We start from the raw sequence: 16,274 nt of genomic DNA, 5'->3' as shown, positions 1-16,274 counted from the left end.
GCCAAAGGCTGTAGGCCTGTGTTTCCTTAGCTTACCATCACACTGTTGCACTGCTAGATGAAAAGTTACTGAACACAACCATGAGATCATCTCAACTGTCCTTTCACAGGCTTTGTCCTTGAGATGACAAACATCTGGATAAGTGATAATTCACATCTTTTTTTGATGTTTGCAAAGGTCTGGATAGATCATGCCATGTGGACAAATGTCTGTATAATTAATGAACATTCACATTTTATTCTGTGATCTTGTCACACTAAAGATAAAGCAATAAATGCTTCTAAAATTTGCCAAAATGATGTAATCATATGTATCAGACAACTCTGGCTATGGTGCAATTATTATTGTTTTATTTAGGAATGTACTGTTTTAAAAGCTACCCTCTTATTAAAATTTAAAAATTTCCCATTGCATCCGGAAAAGTTTAAAACAGCTTTGTAAAAAGTTATCTGTTAGTCATGTTAAAGATCGAATTTATGTTGAATAATCAATAAAGGTAGGTGTGGTAATTAATTTTGCTGCCTATAAGTCTGCTTTGAAGACTATTCATAGGTTACTGTTTCATACTTATTTGCTGATGCTGTGTTAAAGTATCATAATGCTACCTTGCTTTCAATGAAGATGACACCACTGATCTTCAAACAGCGGGACATGTGCATTTAGTGATTTTTCTGGAACTAGGAGAGAATTTGTGCTTTCTCCCCCAGTGAAAGATTGGCAATACTAACTTCTTATGTGGTCAGAAGAATACTTCTGCTGTATTTAGCCTAACTCAAAGCTATGCATGTAAACAGAGATAGGCCTCTATCATAATCAACAGTTACAAATACACTTATATACTAAATTCTGTTCAATGATTAAAAAAAAATTCACGTAAGAGAGCCAGAGAATCCAATATGGAAGTGGTTAAATAATTTTTCGACTGCTATTACCCACTACGGTCTGCTGAAGTCCACTGGTGCAAGTTGCCAGAGGTGCCCATGTGCAAATGAAACGATTGTATATATTTAAAAACCCAAGATAAATAAGTAGTGCTAAAAAAAGAACACAACAATTAAACTTTTAGCTGTGTGGTTAACGGAAATGCATAACCTTGGATAAAATGGTCCTGATGGGGAAGGAGAAGAGTTTTTGCTTGCTTATTTTTCAATGGCCACCATGGTGAAACTTTGCCGCCTCCTGTGAAAGTTTACCTTCGGTCTCCTTCGACTCGCTTTTTACGAACTAGGTAAGTCAAAAGAAAAGGAAGAAAATAAATAAATTGAAGGAATGGTCCTTAACTTCCAGACAAACAACATTAATCACACGAGCTAGCAATCCCACACATTTAAGGATATAGTTATCTTAAATTTCAATACTCATTACCCAATAAGTGATTTAAATCGAAAGGATATAATAAACTAGTGACTTGTGGAATTTACATTTTAAAGAAAGTTATGTCTGATATTTGGGAACTTGAATGTGAGAAATTTTTATGGAGTACAAGGACCAGAATAGACCCGTAAAACAGTGAACTTCTGAATATTTCCATGGTCGCTTATCCATGCACATCTCAGCCTCTGTGCCACTTGACCCTCAGCTGCCTTTAACTCCTGAGGAGGAGACATTCATGATCTATGAATTCTGTTTATGGCTTGAAGACCAGAAGGAGTTGCAAACAAATGTTCAAAGTTTCTAAACCTGATTAAACATAAACCGCCAAGTATCATTCCCCAGGAAGGGGTGATTCAGATGGCAGGCAAACTCAGACACAAAGGTTCCCTTAAGTGGGGAATTTGTATCAAAAAAATTGCCCTGACTGCCCATTCCCAGTTTCTGTAACCCATTTCCCCCTTCTACCTCTCTACCTGGAGGCCTGTCTGGTGGATAGGAAGAGGGTTACCCTAACCTTCCTGGATTGGGCAAAAGATACCCTTGCTGTGGGCCTGCCCTAACTCTCTAAATAGCCCAGCCTGCAGAAAATGAGACAAAAGCTCTTGCCCACTGCTGCCACTCTTGGGCTCATGATTATTTCTCCATTTACCTGAAGCCTCTTCTTTTTACCCTTTTCTCTTTGGTCTCCGTGTTGTGCAGCTGTGGACTCTATGCAGTTTTCCTAGGTGCCTTCTGACCACGGCCTCTACCCTCTTTCAAAGCCTAGTTTGTGGGGTTGCTCCCTTAGCCTCATCCTCTACAGCCCAGCAGCAAGCACTGCCATCTGCCTGGCCAGCTGCTGGAGGCCATACAACATACCTCAGCTGAGTCTCAGCATCTTGGCTAAGCATGCCCGGGCAGGGAGATGGACACTAATCTCTACCTACCCCCCTTTGGGTTCCAACTCTTTGTTTCTTTCTCATCTACTATCTGAATCCTCCCAGTGGCCAGTACTCTACTTGGTGGAACACTGTGACCAGTTCTCCCGTCCAAGGTCTGGCAATCTGTCCTTGAACCTCAAACTGGGGACCGAGTTCTGCTACTGGCTGACTGCTTGCCAAGTGACTGCTCCTGGGTGTCCTTTTGCCATGCAGCTTCAGGTGACTGAGCTGTGCCCAGACCAAGCTTTCCCAATCTGTCCCATTCTTCTGTGCTATGGTGGACCAGGATATCCTCCCTCCCATCCTAATGGAAGAAATGTCATGGATCTTCAGCAAAGAGTGGGCAGCAGGAAAAATGAAGGAGGAGTTCACTGAAAAAGCTACTTCTAAGTTTTACCCTTATAACATAGCTCCACAAAAATCACCAATGTATCAGACATAACTGTATTTGAACCCAAGTGCAAAAGCATGGTCAGGGGTCAAACTTAAATGAACTGGGAATTTCCACATCACTGCATCCATCTTCTGGTGCAGATAACATAGGGTGATTACATGTAAGTAGTAAGCAAAGGAGAACCAAATATATAAAGGAAACAAGCAGAAATCAAAGACTATCTGAAAAAAAAGAACAAACAGTTCTTAAGAGAATGCTACAATAAAACTGAAACACTGTGGAAATTGATGAGAATTCCCAGGATAATATAATAATGTGCCTTTGATCCAGGGCTGACACCAAAGGCCAGGAGAATGTCTGCAATATTGTATCTGAAGTGGAGAAATAAACAGTTGTCATGCTCTTCTAATTGCTAAGGGCACACATTAGGGCTGCATTACCCAGGTCATTATTCTTTGTGATGGCGGCTGCCACCCTTGTTCGAGGGCCTTGCTTGGTAAACTGATATCCAAACTTGAGGATCCTTGAATTCTCCTCGAGCATCTGGGCAATTTCCATCTCCACAGCTGTTCCCAACTGTTGTCTCTGGGTACAGGTGCAGACACATACACAAGAAGACCAAGAAGAAAGAGGAAAGAGTTACTTGCATGGGAGAGATGCATGGCTGCTTGCTGCACAAAAAGGTAAAAGGACAGATGGAATAAAATACACTGAAAGGAATAAAGTCACTTGAGGTATTTTCTCCCATACAGTCACTTGAGATCTGCTCCTTGTCTAGAAGCAAAATCCAACAGACAGCCAAATCTGCTGGCGTGCTAAACTGGAAAGACTAGGCAAATTATTTAGAAAGGAAAACATGATTCCACGTGTAAAATTAAAGCAAAACTAATATTCGGTGCTTTCAATTTACCCCAGTTTCCATGTTTTGTTTTGTTTTTTTAAGATTTTATTTATTTATGAGAGACACAGAGAGAGAGAGGCAGAGACACAGGCAGAGGAGAAGCAGGGGGAATGCAGGGAGCCTGATGTGGGGCTTGATCCCAGGACTCCAGGATCACACCCTGGGCCAAAGGCAGACACTCTACCACTGAGCCACCCAGGCTTCCCACAGTTTCTGTGGTTTAAACAAAGGGTGTTTTTAAGTAGTGAAACTGTCTTAGAGCAATCAATCCAATTACTGAATTTTCTATTCTAGGATCCATATCCAAAAATAATTAAAGGTTATCAACCAGATGGCCATTCTTTCTCAGCAGGAGATCCCAAAGAAACTTCACTGTGGTTTGAACCATGGCCAGGTGAATTACGAAACCCCAAAGGGGTTATTAGGCTGTGGAAAAAAATTCCCAAGTTTTTTAAGTTGGTAAAAAGAAGCTTCCTGGTTTTTTTGTTTGTTTGTTTTTTGTTTTTTAAAGTGAATCAGAATAAAAAAAAAACTGAAAGTAATTTTTTTTAATTTTATTTTTTTAATTTTTATTTATTTATGATAGTCTCACAGAGAGAGAGAGAGAGAGGCAGAGACACAGGCAGAGGGAGAAGCAGGCTCCATGCACCGGGAGCCCGACGTGGGATTCGATCCCGGGTCTCCAGGATCGCGCCCTGGGCCAAAGGCAGGCGCCAAACCGCTGCGCCACCCAAGGATCCCTGAAAGTAATTTTTAAATGGGGTGTGTAAATATAGAAGTTTAAAAATTAATCAAAATTAAATAAAAATTAAAATTCAATTTTTCTGTAATATATTTTAAAATTTTAAGTAAAAAATATAGGCTTATTTAGAAAAAAACACACAAAAGTGTGTAAAATACAAAAGCTCCCTTCTCCAGTATTTCCATTCCCTATAGAGAAAGCCAGTTTGGCATATGGTATGTGGTCTTTTTAAACATTTTCTATGCATTCATATGTCTACCTAATCATAGGTACATATCTGCTTTTTTCTACATAAATGGATTATACCAGCATATTGTTCTGAAACGTATTTTTATTTTTCATTTAACATTAGGATACCTTTTCACATGTATGCATGTATCTCATTCTTATTAACAGCTGTCCAGCCGTCCATTGTAGTGATGGAGAATAACTTACTTAATCTAGGTTCTACCGACTTTTTGTTACATTGCTTTCCATTGCTACTATTCCAAACAGTGCTGCAGTGAACTTCCCTTGTACACATAGTATATCCTAGAACATTTCTGCAAATGTGCCCGTAGGGCAAATTAGGGCTGGGCCCGAGAATAAGCATGTTTCAAATTTGGATATATTACTCACTTACCCTAAAAAATATAAGTTTTTTTACTCCTACTAACAGTGGTTGAGATTTTTTCCCTACCCTGATCAACATGGGATATTATCAATCTTTTCTACTTTTGTCAACCTAATAGATGAAGATTTATATTTCATTTATATTTATTTCATTGCTTTAATTTGCATTTCTCAAATTATGAATAAGAGCAATTAAATTTTCTTATGCAGCTGTACTTCTCTTTTTGGAAACTACCAGTCTCTGTTATGTGTGTGTGTGTGTGTGTGTGTGTGTGTGTATGTTTACCAGCTTACGGGTCCTTTTTAAAAAAAAAATAATTTCTAAGTTTCTTATATATTAAGGAATTAGCCTTTTATCAAATGTGTTGAACATATTTTATTCAGTTTGTCTTTTGACTTCTTGATTCTTTTTTCATTTTCATATGGCTAAATTTATATCGGTCTAGATTTTATATCATGTTTAGGCTCTTCTGATTTCTTCTATCAGAAATCCTTCTGATTTCTTCCATTTTATGATTTCATATATTTTCATATTTAAATCTACATTTTATTTGAATGAATTTTAGTATAAGAATCAAGATAGAGCCCCAACTTAATCTTGTTCCAAAATGCTAGTGGATTTTTTCACTATCTTTTACTTTGGCCTTTCCTCTCAGAGTTGAAATACTACTTTGCTACAAAATTCTCAGGTGTACTTGGATATGATTCTGGAATCCATTGTTCTGCCAAGGCTATTTTTGTGCCAGCATCATTTTTTAGTGCTTTATTATATTTTAAAAATACACTTTTTAATTTTGGAAAATTTAACTATTGAGTAGATGAAGGAGAAAAGTTTAGGGAGAAATTTTTGTGTTCTAGGTGAGTTCTAAGGTCTAATTCTTTGCTCCTTTTCTTTGTTTTCACCCAACAACCTGTCAAACCAGTCTCTCCCCAAGAAATTAATAAAATGTGGTATTTCCAGTCAGACAATAACAACTGTGGGTATCCAGTGTAGAGATTAGCATTGTAAGCTCATGAGAGGGAGAGGCAGCAAAAAATAGATTCTGACCTCACAGTTCCATGACCAACTTTAGCTCACGACATGCTTTAGAACAGTGGGCTAGGGGATCCCTGGGTGGCACAGCAGTTTGGCGCCTGCCTTTGGCCCAGGGCGCGATCCTGGAGACCCGGGATCGAATCCCACATCGGGCTCCCTGCATGGAGCCTGCTTCTCCCTCTGCCTATGTCTCTGCCTCTCTCTCTCTCTGTGTGTGACTATCATGACTAAATAAATAAAATCTTTAAAAAAAAAAAAAAAGAACAGTGGGCTGTACTAAGGATTGAGACCTGAGCTAAGGTTGGGCTGCCATAGCTATGCCTTATGCCCCTGGAATGGGCCAAGTGGTGCTATCAGGGGCAGAAGGAGCTTATGGTGGATGTAGCTGATGGGGAGGGATGACATAAAAGTTCCTTTACCTCCCCTCACAAATCTCAAGACTGTGGAGTCCTGTGCTTGGGTAATTCACAGGATGGGCATCTATCTGATGGGTATATAAAGGATATAGGAGCTGCAGAAAATTATATTGGGAAGGGGCATAGCAAATTAGGGGAGAAAGTAATGTAACATAGGGCACCTTTCTTTCTCAGCCTGAGTCTTTTTATTTAGGGTCTTTTGTGTTATATAAACCCAGGGCAACAAATGGAGGCCAGAATTTCTTATAATTTGTATAGGTTTCCCTTTTAGGAGTCACTAAATACAAAGAGAGAAATAAAAGTTTAAGCATACATTTCTTCTGGTTTTTTTTTAAATGACCTTTTTTCGGTTTTATTTAGCAGTTACCCATCTGTTTCATTAATATGCATCATGGATTGTTGTTCTCATAGGGGGCATCTGATTAAATCATTACCTTTTTACCTGGAGCCTCGCCACAGCAGCCTGCCCCAGTGACAGGCTCTCAGCAAGCCTTCATTTTGGTGCAGCTGCCTGCCACAAGGATGCTAAATTGGTCTCAGCTGCTGGCCCTGCCTGAGGAAACTGTCTTACAGATTATTTTATTTTTTATTTTTATTTTTTTGATTTGCTATTTTATTTTTTATTTAAAAATTTTATTAGAGTTCAATTTGCCAACATATATCATAACACCCAGTGCTCATCCCAAGTGCCCCCCTCAGTGCCCATCACCCAGTCACCCCAACCCCCCGCCCACCTCGCCTTCCACTACCCCTTGTTCATTTCCCAGAGTTAGGTGTCTCTCATGTTCTGTCTCCCTCACTGATATTTTCACTCATTTCTCTCCTTTCCCTTTATTCCCTTTCACTAATTTTTATATTCCCCAAATGAATGAGACCATATAATGTTTGTCCTTTTCCGATTGACTTATTTCACTCGGCCTAATACCTTCCAGGTCCCTCCACGTCGAAGCAAATGGTGGGTATTTGTCGTTTCTAATGGCTGAGTAATATTCCATTGTATACATAGACCACATCTTCTTTATCTATTCATCTTTCGATGGACACCGAGGTTCCTTCCACAGTTTGGCTATTGTGGATATTGCTGCTATAAACATCAGGGTGCAGGTGTCCCAGCGTTTCACTGCATGTGTATCTTTGGGGTAAATCCCCAGCATGCAATTGCTGGGTCATAGGGCAGATCTATTTTTAACTCTTTGAGGCACCTCCACACAGTTTTCCAGAGTGGCTGTACCAGTTCACATTTCCACCAAGAGTGCAAGAGGGTTCCCCTTTCTCCACATCCTCTCCAACATTTGTGGTTTCCTGCCTTGTTAATTTTCCCCATTCTCACTGGTGTGAGATGGTATCTCATTGTGGTTTTGATTTGTATTTCCCTGATGGCCAGGGATGCGGAGCATTTTCTCATGTATTTGTTGGTCATGTCTATGACCAAATTTCCTCTGTGAAATTTCTCTTCATGTCTTTTGCCCATTTCATGATTGGATTGTTTCTTTGCTGTTGAGTTTAATAAGTTCTTTATAGATCTTGGAAACTAGCCCTTTATCTGAAAGGTCATTTGCAAATATCTTCTCCCATTCTGTAGGTTGTCTTTGAGTTTTGTTGACTGTTTCTTTTGCTGTGCAGAAGCTTCTTATCTTGATGAAGTCCCAATAGTTCATTTTTGCTTTTGTTTCTCTTGCCTTCATGGATGTATCTTGCAAGAAGTTGCTGTGGCCAAGTTCAAAAAGGGTGTTGCCTGTGTTCTCCTCTAGGATTTTGATGGATTCTTGTCTCACATTTAGATCATTCATCCATTTTGAGTTTATCTTTGTGTATGGGCTAAGAGAATGGACTAGTTTCATTCTTCTGCATGTGGATGTCCAATTTTCCCAGCACCATTAATTGAAGAGACTGTCTTTTTTCCAGTGGATAGTCTTTCCTGCTTTGTCGAATATTAGTTGACCATAAAGTTCAGGGTCCACTTCTGGGTTCTCTATTCTGTTCCACTGATCTATGTGTCTGTTTCTGTGCCAGTACCACACTGTCTTGATGACCACAGCTTTGTAGTACAACCTGAAATCTGGCATTGTGATGCCCCCAGCTCTGATTTTCTATTTTAATATTCCCCTGGCTATTCAGGGTCTTTTCTGATTCCACACACATCTTAAGATGATTTGTTCCAACTCTCTGAAGAAAGTCCATGGTATTTTGATAGGGATTGCATTAAATGTGTAAATTGCCCTGGGTAACATTGACATTTTCACAATATTAATTATTCCAATCCATGAGCATGGAATATTTTTCCATCTTTTTATGTCTTCCTCAATTTCTTTCAGAAGTGTTCTGTAGTTTTTAGGGTATAGATCCTTCACCTCTTTGGTTAGGTTTATTCCTAGGTATCTTATGCTTTTGGGTGCAATTGTAAATGGGATTGACTCCTTAATTTCTCTTTCTTCAGTCTCATTCTTAGTGTATAGAAATGCCACTGACTTCTGGGCATTGATTTTGTATCCTTCCACACTGCCAAATTGCTGTATGAGGGATCCCTGGGTGGCGCAGCGGTTGGGCGCCTGCCTTTGGCCCAGGGTGTGATCCTGGAGACCCGGGATCAAATCCCACGTCGGGCTCCCGGTGCATGGAGCCTGCTTCTCCCTTCTTCCTGTGTCTCTGCCTCTCTCTCTCTCTCTCTCTGTGTGACTATCATAAATAAATAAAAAATTAAAAAAAACCCAAATTGCTGTATGAGTTCTAGCAATCTTGGGATGGAGTCTTTTGGGTTTTCTATGTACAGTATCATGTCATCTGCAAAGAGGGAGAGTTTGACTTCTTCTTTGCCAATGTGAATGCCTTTAATGTCTTTTTGTTGTCTGATTGCTGAGGCTAGGACTTCCAGTACTATGTTGAATAGCAGTGGTGAGAGTGGACATCCCTGTCTTGTTCCTGATCTTAGGGGAAAGGTTCCCAGTGTTTCCCCATTGAGAATGATATTTGCTGTGGGCTTTTTGTAGATGGCTTTTAAGATGTTGAGGAATGTTCCATCTATCCCTACACTCTGAAGAGTTTTGATCAGGGATGGATGCTGTATTTTGTCAGATGCTTTCTCTGCATCTATTGAGAGGATCATATGGTTCTTGGTTTTTTCTCTTGCTGATATGATCAATCACATTGATTGCTTTACGAGTGTTGAACCAGCCTTGCATCCTGGGGATAAATCCCACTTGGTCATGGTGAATAATCTTCTTAATGTACTGTTGGATCCTATTGGCTAGTATCTTGTTGAGAAATTTTGCATTCATGTTCATCAGGGATATTGGTTTATTTTTGGTCTATACCTCTTTTTGGTGGGGTCTTTGTCTGGTTTTGGAATTAAGGTGATGCTGGTCTCATAGAACGAGTTTGGAAGTACTCCATCTCTTTCTATCTTTCCGAACAGCTTTAGTAGAATAGGTATGGTTTCTTCTTTAAATGTTTGATAGAATTCCCCTGGGAAGCCCTCTGGCCCTGGACTTTTGTGTCTTGGGAGCTTTTTGATGACTGCTTCAATTTCCTCCCTGGTTATTGGTCTGTTCAGGTTTTCTATTTCTTCCTGTTCCAGTTTTGGTAGTTTGTGGTTTTCCAGAAATGTGTCCATTTCTTCTAGATTGCCTAATTTATTGGCGTATAGCTGCTCATAAGTTTTTAAAATAATTTGTATTTCCTTGGTATTGGTGGTGATCTCTCTTTTCTCATTTATGATTTTATTATTTTGAATCTTTTCTCTCTTCTTTTTAATAAGGCTGGCTAATGGTTTATCTATCTTATTAATTCTTTCAAATAACCAACTCCTGGTTTTGTTAATCTGTTCCACAGTTCTTCTGGTCTCTATTTCATTGAGTTCTCGAATCTTTATAGATTATTTTATTTTAAATCCTTCATTATGTAGATGAGGAAACTGAGGTCTATTTCAAATAGCTTATGAGTTGATAAAATTTGGATGGAAATCAAGTTCTGGCTCTTAATTTCCTCTTTCCTGGAATAAAGCAAAAATTTTTCCAATTGCTCTAGAAGGTCTCAATCCTCTTTCTTGTCAAAAGGGAAAAGAAGCTATTTCAGAAACATACTGGGGAATAAAGTGGAAAGACTACACAATTCTATCCCAGATGACTGAAGAAGGCTGATAAGATTGATGTAAGTAAGGGGATTTGAGAGAGCAAATTCAGGCTTTGTATGTCAGGGTTCTTCCTTCACATGCATTATGAAAAGCCGCTCTATTCTCAATGTTCAGGATTCTAATCCATTAGATGTAGCGTTGCCAGATTTACCAAATAAAAATACAGGACACTAGTTAAGTTTGGATTTTGATTACTAGTAATAAATAATTTCAATAAATAAAAAGAAATATATACATTTTTAGTATAGTATGTGCCAAACATTTGATGGTACATACACTAAAAATTATTTGTTGTTTATCTGAAATTTAAATTTAACTATATTGTATCTGGGAATCCTAACTAGGTGGTATCTTAGAAGGAGCTAGGAACAGAGTATCTGGAACATTATATCAGATATGGGCTTTCATAATGGCCTAAACTAACATAAGAGGTTAAATATACTTTGCAATAAGGTATCCACCTCTGTCGTAGATGTCCTGGAAATAATATGCTAAGAACTCAGTTCACTTCTTTCTGATACTAGTTCATTTGATAAATATTCCTGAGCTATTGCTTCTTTTCTTCCCATTTTTTTTAAAAGATTTTATTTATTTATTCATAGAGATGCAGAGAGAGAGGCAGAGACACAGGCAGAGGGAGAAGCAGGCTCCATACAGAGAGCCTGACATGGGACTCGATCCCGGGTCTCCAGGATCACGCCCTGGGCTGCAGGCGGTGCTAAACCGCTGCACCACCGGGGCTGCCCACCTTCCCGTTTATATATCTCTCTGGCTCATTTTCCTACTCTCCCATTCCCTGATGCCTCTTTTTAAATTTATGAGGAGCAGTACACACAGCTTCCTGAATCACATTGAGTTTCCTGAGTGTGTACAGCTGGGTGTGTATATCCCCTTCACAGATCTTCATTTGGGAAAGCTGTGTTGGTGATGCATCCCTTCTGGGGAGGGTGAGAGTAAAGGAGCACCTGTCTTCGGTAGGTTCCCCGGCTCCCCTAGCAGCAAGTCTCTGGAGGAGCCCAGGGGCAGAGGACCTGCACTAAAGCAGCCCATGTGTCCTAATTAACAAAAAAAGTACTGTAGAGCTGTTCATGGGACCTGCTGGGGGTTTCCAGACTTAAGCAAAATCCTGGGTAGAGTCCTGATGCTTTGTCAGGTCTTGGAGGGTTCAGACTAGGGAATTTCCAGACGTGCAGGGGGCACTCTCAACAGGGCACTCTCCTCACTGGCCCTGCCACTACCCCACAAGTGAATGCTCACAGCACAAAGTCTCTGTGTTCTCTCCTCTTTCTGGGCCATGGCAGGGCCCTTTCTTCCACTAGACAGTGTCTGGACCTTTCAGATTCACTTGAGTCCCATGGCAGACAGCTCGGCTCTCCGTGGTGAAAGGGGCAGGACACAGCATCACACTGAGAACTGAGAATTGCTGCCCAACCGCAGGAGCCAGCGGAAGCTAGCAGAGCAACCAGAAGTGCACACCAGGCGGATGCTGGGAAAAGGCCTTCAGGGTACAGGAAGAAAGATGAGGCTCTAGAGTAAAGCAGTGTGCTTTGGCTGTTGATGGGAACCTAAGAAACACTGCAACAGGGCTGAGACTGTGATCACACTGTGGGTATGGCCTGCTTCTCTAAGCCAGACCATCTTCTAGAACCCGGATTCCTCTGAACAGGCTCTGTGGCCAGCCCAGACTACAGGAGTCCAGTTCTCCCTGTTTTTGTTTTTTTTTTTTCAGTTCTGGCTGCCTCCAACCAAGAGCAAGGAGTCTGTCTCTGGGTATGGCTAGTGTGCTTTCTCCTTGCAGCCACAGTCCCAGTGAGAGGCAACAGTAAGGCTGGGACAGGACTGGCTGAGATTCCCGCTAGGAGGCAAGGGTGATTGATGGCTGCACAGAGCAGCTATCAACACCTGTGGTCCCACCTCCTCTCTCCCCCGCTGCCTGTTTAGCTGAGGGCTGGGGGAGAGCTAGCCCTTTCAGTCTTGGGCGGCCTCACTGTGCGTAGTGTTTAGTTACCGACATGCGCTCCCACACACCCTCTACAGGCCAGAAGCTGGTATAACTTACAGGGAAGCCAGAACCTCAGAGTAACAGAACTTTGGCTTTTAACTCACTGCCTTGCGAGACACTTTTTCTTCTTTCTTCTTCCTTCTTCTTTTAATTTTTAAGTTTCTCAGATTTATTTATTCATGAGAGACACAGAGAGAGAGAGAGAGAGGCAGAGACATAGGCAGATGCTCAACCACTGAAGCACCCAGATGCCCACAGCACCCCCTTTCACATGCACCCTCGGAGTCCTACCTGGTTGTCGATCTTGATCTCTGTCAGGGTGTCATTTTCTCTTAGTGCCTCCACCAGAGCCAGGATCCCAGTCCCAGTGATAAAATTGGATTCAATGTTTAGGCTTTTCAGGGTCTTGTTTACTTTCAGCATATCTGCAAAAGCCTTTGATGCAAAAAAGAACTAACCATTAATGCTTCTAAAGATTTATTTACTGAACTCCCCACTCCCAAATTAAACACAGATGGTTTTTATAAACTTAAAGAAAAACTGAGTCAAGTCAAACTAAGAATAATTCAGTCCAGCAGCCCAGACTTAGGAATCTTATGTACCTAAAACCAAAACCAAAACCAAAATATCCTGATATAGGATTACCAACTTTGTTCAGTAAGGACATTGAGTAAAATCCCACTACCATCTGTTATCATTGTCAGTTTCTATTGTGTGTGTGTGTGTGCGCGCACGTGTGTTTTGAGAAAAAGGCATTTTAATATTAGGAAAAAATGTGGAAAGGACATGATCTCAGAATTTTGTGCCTTTTACTATGAATGGATAAGAGAAACTCTACTGTTGACTGGCATGTGGGCACTAGTCATATTGTTTAGGTCATCTATAAATCAGAATTCCTCAAAGTGATTTTTGGAATATAATCACCATTCAGAGTGGCAAACCCACTGGAGACTCCCAGTTCAAGACAACGGATACATACATGCACCTGCCTATTCCTCTTGCACCCAACATTTCCCACTGTTATGAAGGGAAGATAGCATTTTTAAGTGAATGGAACTCTCACAGTGCAGGAAAAATAAAACAAAAGAGAGGGCCACTACCTTGAAGAATTGCTGAAATACAGAAAAGAGGACATTGGTGGAGAAATGATCACAAAAAAAGCTGTTGCCCAGGATGCCAGAGGTAAGTCCTGAATGGGGTATTTCATTAAAGAACTGCCTTAAGAACAGAGGAACAACTAGATGGATAGCACATTGCCCCTCCTGCAGTTTCCCCAGAAAAGAAACCACTGCCAGTGCAACCATCAAGAAAACTTTTCCAGGAAGATACTCTGGTGAGGCTAGGACCTGAGACAGAAGCCGTACATAAAGAGGCACCTCTGTACCTCTCACCAGATATGGTGTGGGAGAAATAGAGAGGAGACGCAGCTATGTCCAGGAGTGAAATATACTGAAATGTACCCCTTCCCAGAGTGATGCCCTCTTAGCTGTACAGTTGTGGGGGACTCCCTGCCACCTGTCAGCTCCTCATGCACACCCTTCAGAGAGGGCTGCCAGTCAGTCCACCTGCCTGCTTACAAAAGCGTTCATTCATTCATTCATTCATTCATTCATTTATTCAAAAAAGACTATTTATTGGGCTTCTATAGCAGCCAGCAGCAGAGAAAACATAAATCTCTTTCCTAAGAGGGCAGTTGATAAATTAATAAATAAAATACATTGCCTGTTGAATGGTGACAAATGGGAAACAGAAAGGGCCCTCCCTCCCTTTTAAGGGAGAGCTCTGTTGGCGAAACAGATTGACACAACTGCAGAGGAAATGATCCTAGTTTACACAAAACAACCTCGTTCTCTATTTGCAAGTCTGGCAACCAGACTGCCAGACATATTAGGAAAACCAACATCACGGAAGAGAAAAGCCAAGCTAACCAAATAGGACAACATACTGTAGAGATTATTCAAGGAACAGAAACAAATATAAAAATTCCAATTGTTATTCTCTCTCTTCTCTTGCCCTAAAAAAGAAAAGAAAGAAAACACATTGTATCCATAAAATAAATACTTGCTATTATGGGGGGGGGGGGAATATGAACAAAGAAATGTTTTGAAAAATTTAAATATTATATTGAAATAAAGAAAAATAATAGACATCCAGAATTACAAAACGAGCATGGCTGAAGACCAAGTTGGTGAGTGAGAACATAAATCTAGGGATATTCCCAAGAATGCAGAGTAAAAAGACAAAGATAGAAAATATGAGACAAATATTAAAAGATATGGGGAAAGATACAGAAGTTCAACATTAATCTAGTAGGAGTTTCAGAAGGATGAAAGAAAAAAAGACAATAGAAGGGAAGAAATTATAAAATAATAGGAAAAAAAATTTCCTAGAGTTGAAGGGGGTTATGAGTCTTTATCTGAAAGAACCTACTGGATGCTCTGCAAAATGAGTAAAGAAGACTCATAAGTGGGGCACATACAAGGGAAATTTCAGAACTCCAAATGAAAAGAGAGAGTCCTAAAAGTTTCTAGCAAGAAAAAAGAAGTTACTTACAAAGAAACAAGACTCAGACCACCATTAGTCACTAGACTATAAAGCCCATGAAGACAGAGATTTATGCATTTACATAGCCAGGTAATTGTTTTTTTTTTAATATTTTATTTATTTATTCATGAGAGACACAGAGAGAGAGAGAGAGACAGAGAGAGAGAGAGAAAGAGGCAGAGACACAGGCAGAGGGAGAAGCAGGCTCCATGCAGGGAGCCCAATGTGGGACTCAATCCCGGGACTCCAGGATCACGTCCTAGGTCGAAGGCAGGTGCCAAACTGCTGAGCCACCCATGGATCCCCAGCCAGGTAATTTGTAAATATGGGTGAAAAGTTTAAGATTTTTGCAATCTATATACAAAACACAGACTATAATGGCAAAAAACATATAAAGCTGAAATGTGTGAAAATAATGGGATAACTACAATTTGGAAGTAGAAAAAGGAGGGATGAAGACAGGGTATAGAACTCTCAGCTTTTCTCATGGAGAAATAAAAATTATCAAAGTATGTATACCAAGGGGTTTTCCACTCCACCTACATGTTAGAATGATCTGGAAGCTTTAAAGTATATACCAATACTTGGGCCCCACCCCAGATAATTAGAATCTCAGGCTATAGCTTGGACTGCTATATCTTTCTTTAAGTATGTATGTATGTATTTAATTAATTAATTAATTAATTAATTAATTTATGACAGAGAGAGACAGAGAGAGAGAGGACTAGCTGTGGGGAGGGAGAGAGACAAGCAGACTCCTTACCAAGCACAGGGCCTGACACGGGGCTCATTCCCACCACCCGAAGACCAGGACCTGAGCCAAAACCAAAAGGTGGGACACCTAACCAACTGAGTCACCCAGGCACCCCTGGATTTCTGGGGTGCCTGGTTTTTAAAAAGCTCTCCAGGTGATTCATGTTCACCAGGATTGACAAGCACTTTAATTAAAGTCCTAAAGACAACAACTAGAAAAATGAAATACAAATCATTAATACTGATTGCTCTGGGAAATGGAACAAGGAACTTCTTAATTATTTTAATTGTTTTTATGGTGGAAAACACAGGAAGAAGGAAGAGAAGGACTAACTTGGGACCAGAACAGGATTTCTCGACCTTGGCATCAATGACGTTTGAGGCCAGAGGATTCTTTGTTGTGGGATGTTGTCCTGTGTACTGCAGGATGTTTAGCAGCTTCTGAGACCCA

At 40.4% G+C, this 16,274-nt stretch overlaps 1 protein-coding gene across 2 annotated transcripts in view; it reads right to left on the bottom strand.

Annotated features, from left to right (window-relative positions):
- Window positions 1-210: 210 nt before the first annotated feature.
- The window catches only part of TMOD2 (tropomodulin 2), a 68,349-nt gene continuing 52,285 nt past the window's right edge, over window positions 211-16,274 (bottom strand). For both annotated transcript variants that reach the window (XM_038580428.1, XM_038580429.1), the window contains exons 8-10: window positions 12,818-12,961; window positions 3,129-3,273; window positions 211-1,224 (exon numbers count right to left, since the gene is read on the bottom strand). In XM_038580428.1, the coding sequence (XP_038436356.1) occupies window positions 1,190-1,224; window positions 3,129-3,273; window positions 12,818-12,961 (324 nt within the window). In that variant the 3' untranslated portion in view covers window positions 211-1,189. The remainder of the gene's footprint in view (window positions 1,225-3,128; window positions 3,274-12,817; window positions 12,962-16,274) is intronic.

This window comes from Canis lupus, chromosome 30, assembly GCF_011100685.1.
Source record: "Canis lupus familiaris isolate Mischka breed German Shepherd chromosome 30, alternate assembly UU_Cfam_GSD_1.0, whole genome shotgun sequence".
In the NCBI taxonomy this organism is placed as follows: Eukaryota; Metazoa; Chordata; class Mammalia; order Carnivora; family Canidae; genus Canis; species Canis lupus.
The sequence above is the reverse complement of the archived record's forward strand: the minus strand, read 5'-3'. Positions and strand labels throughout refer to the sequence as shown.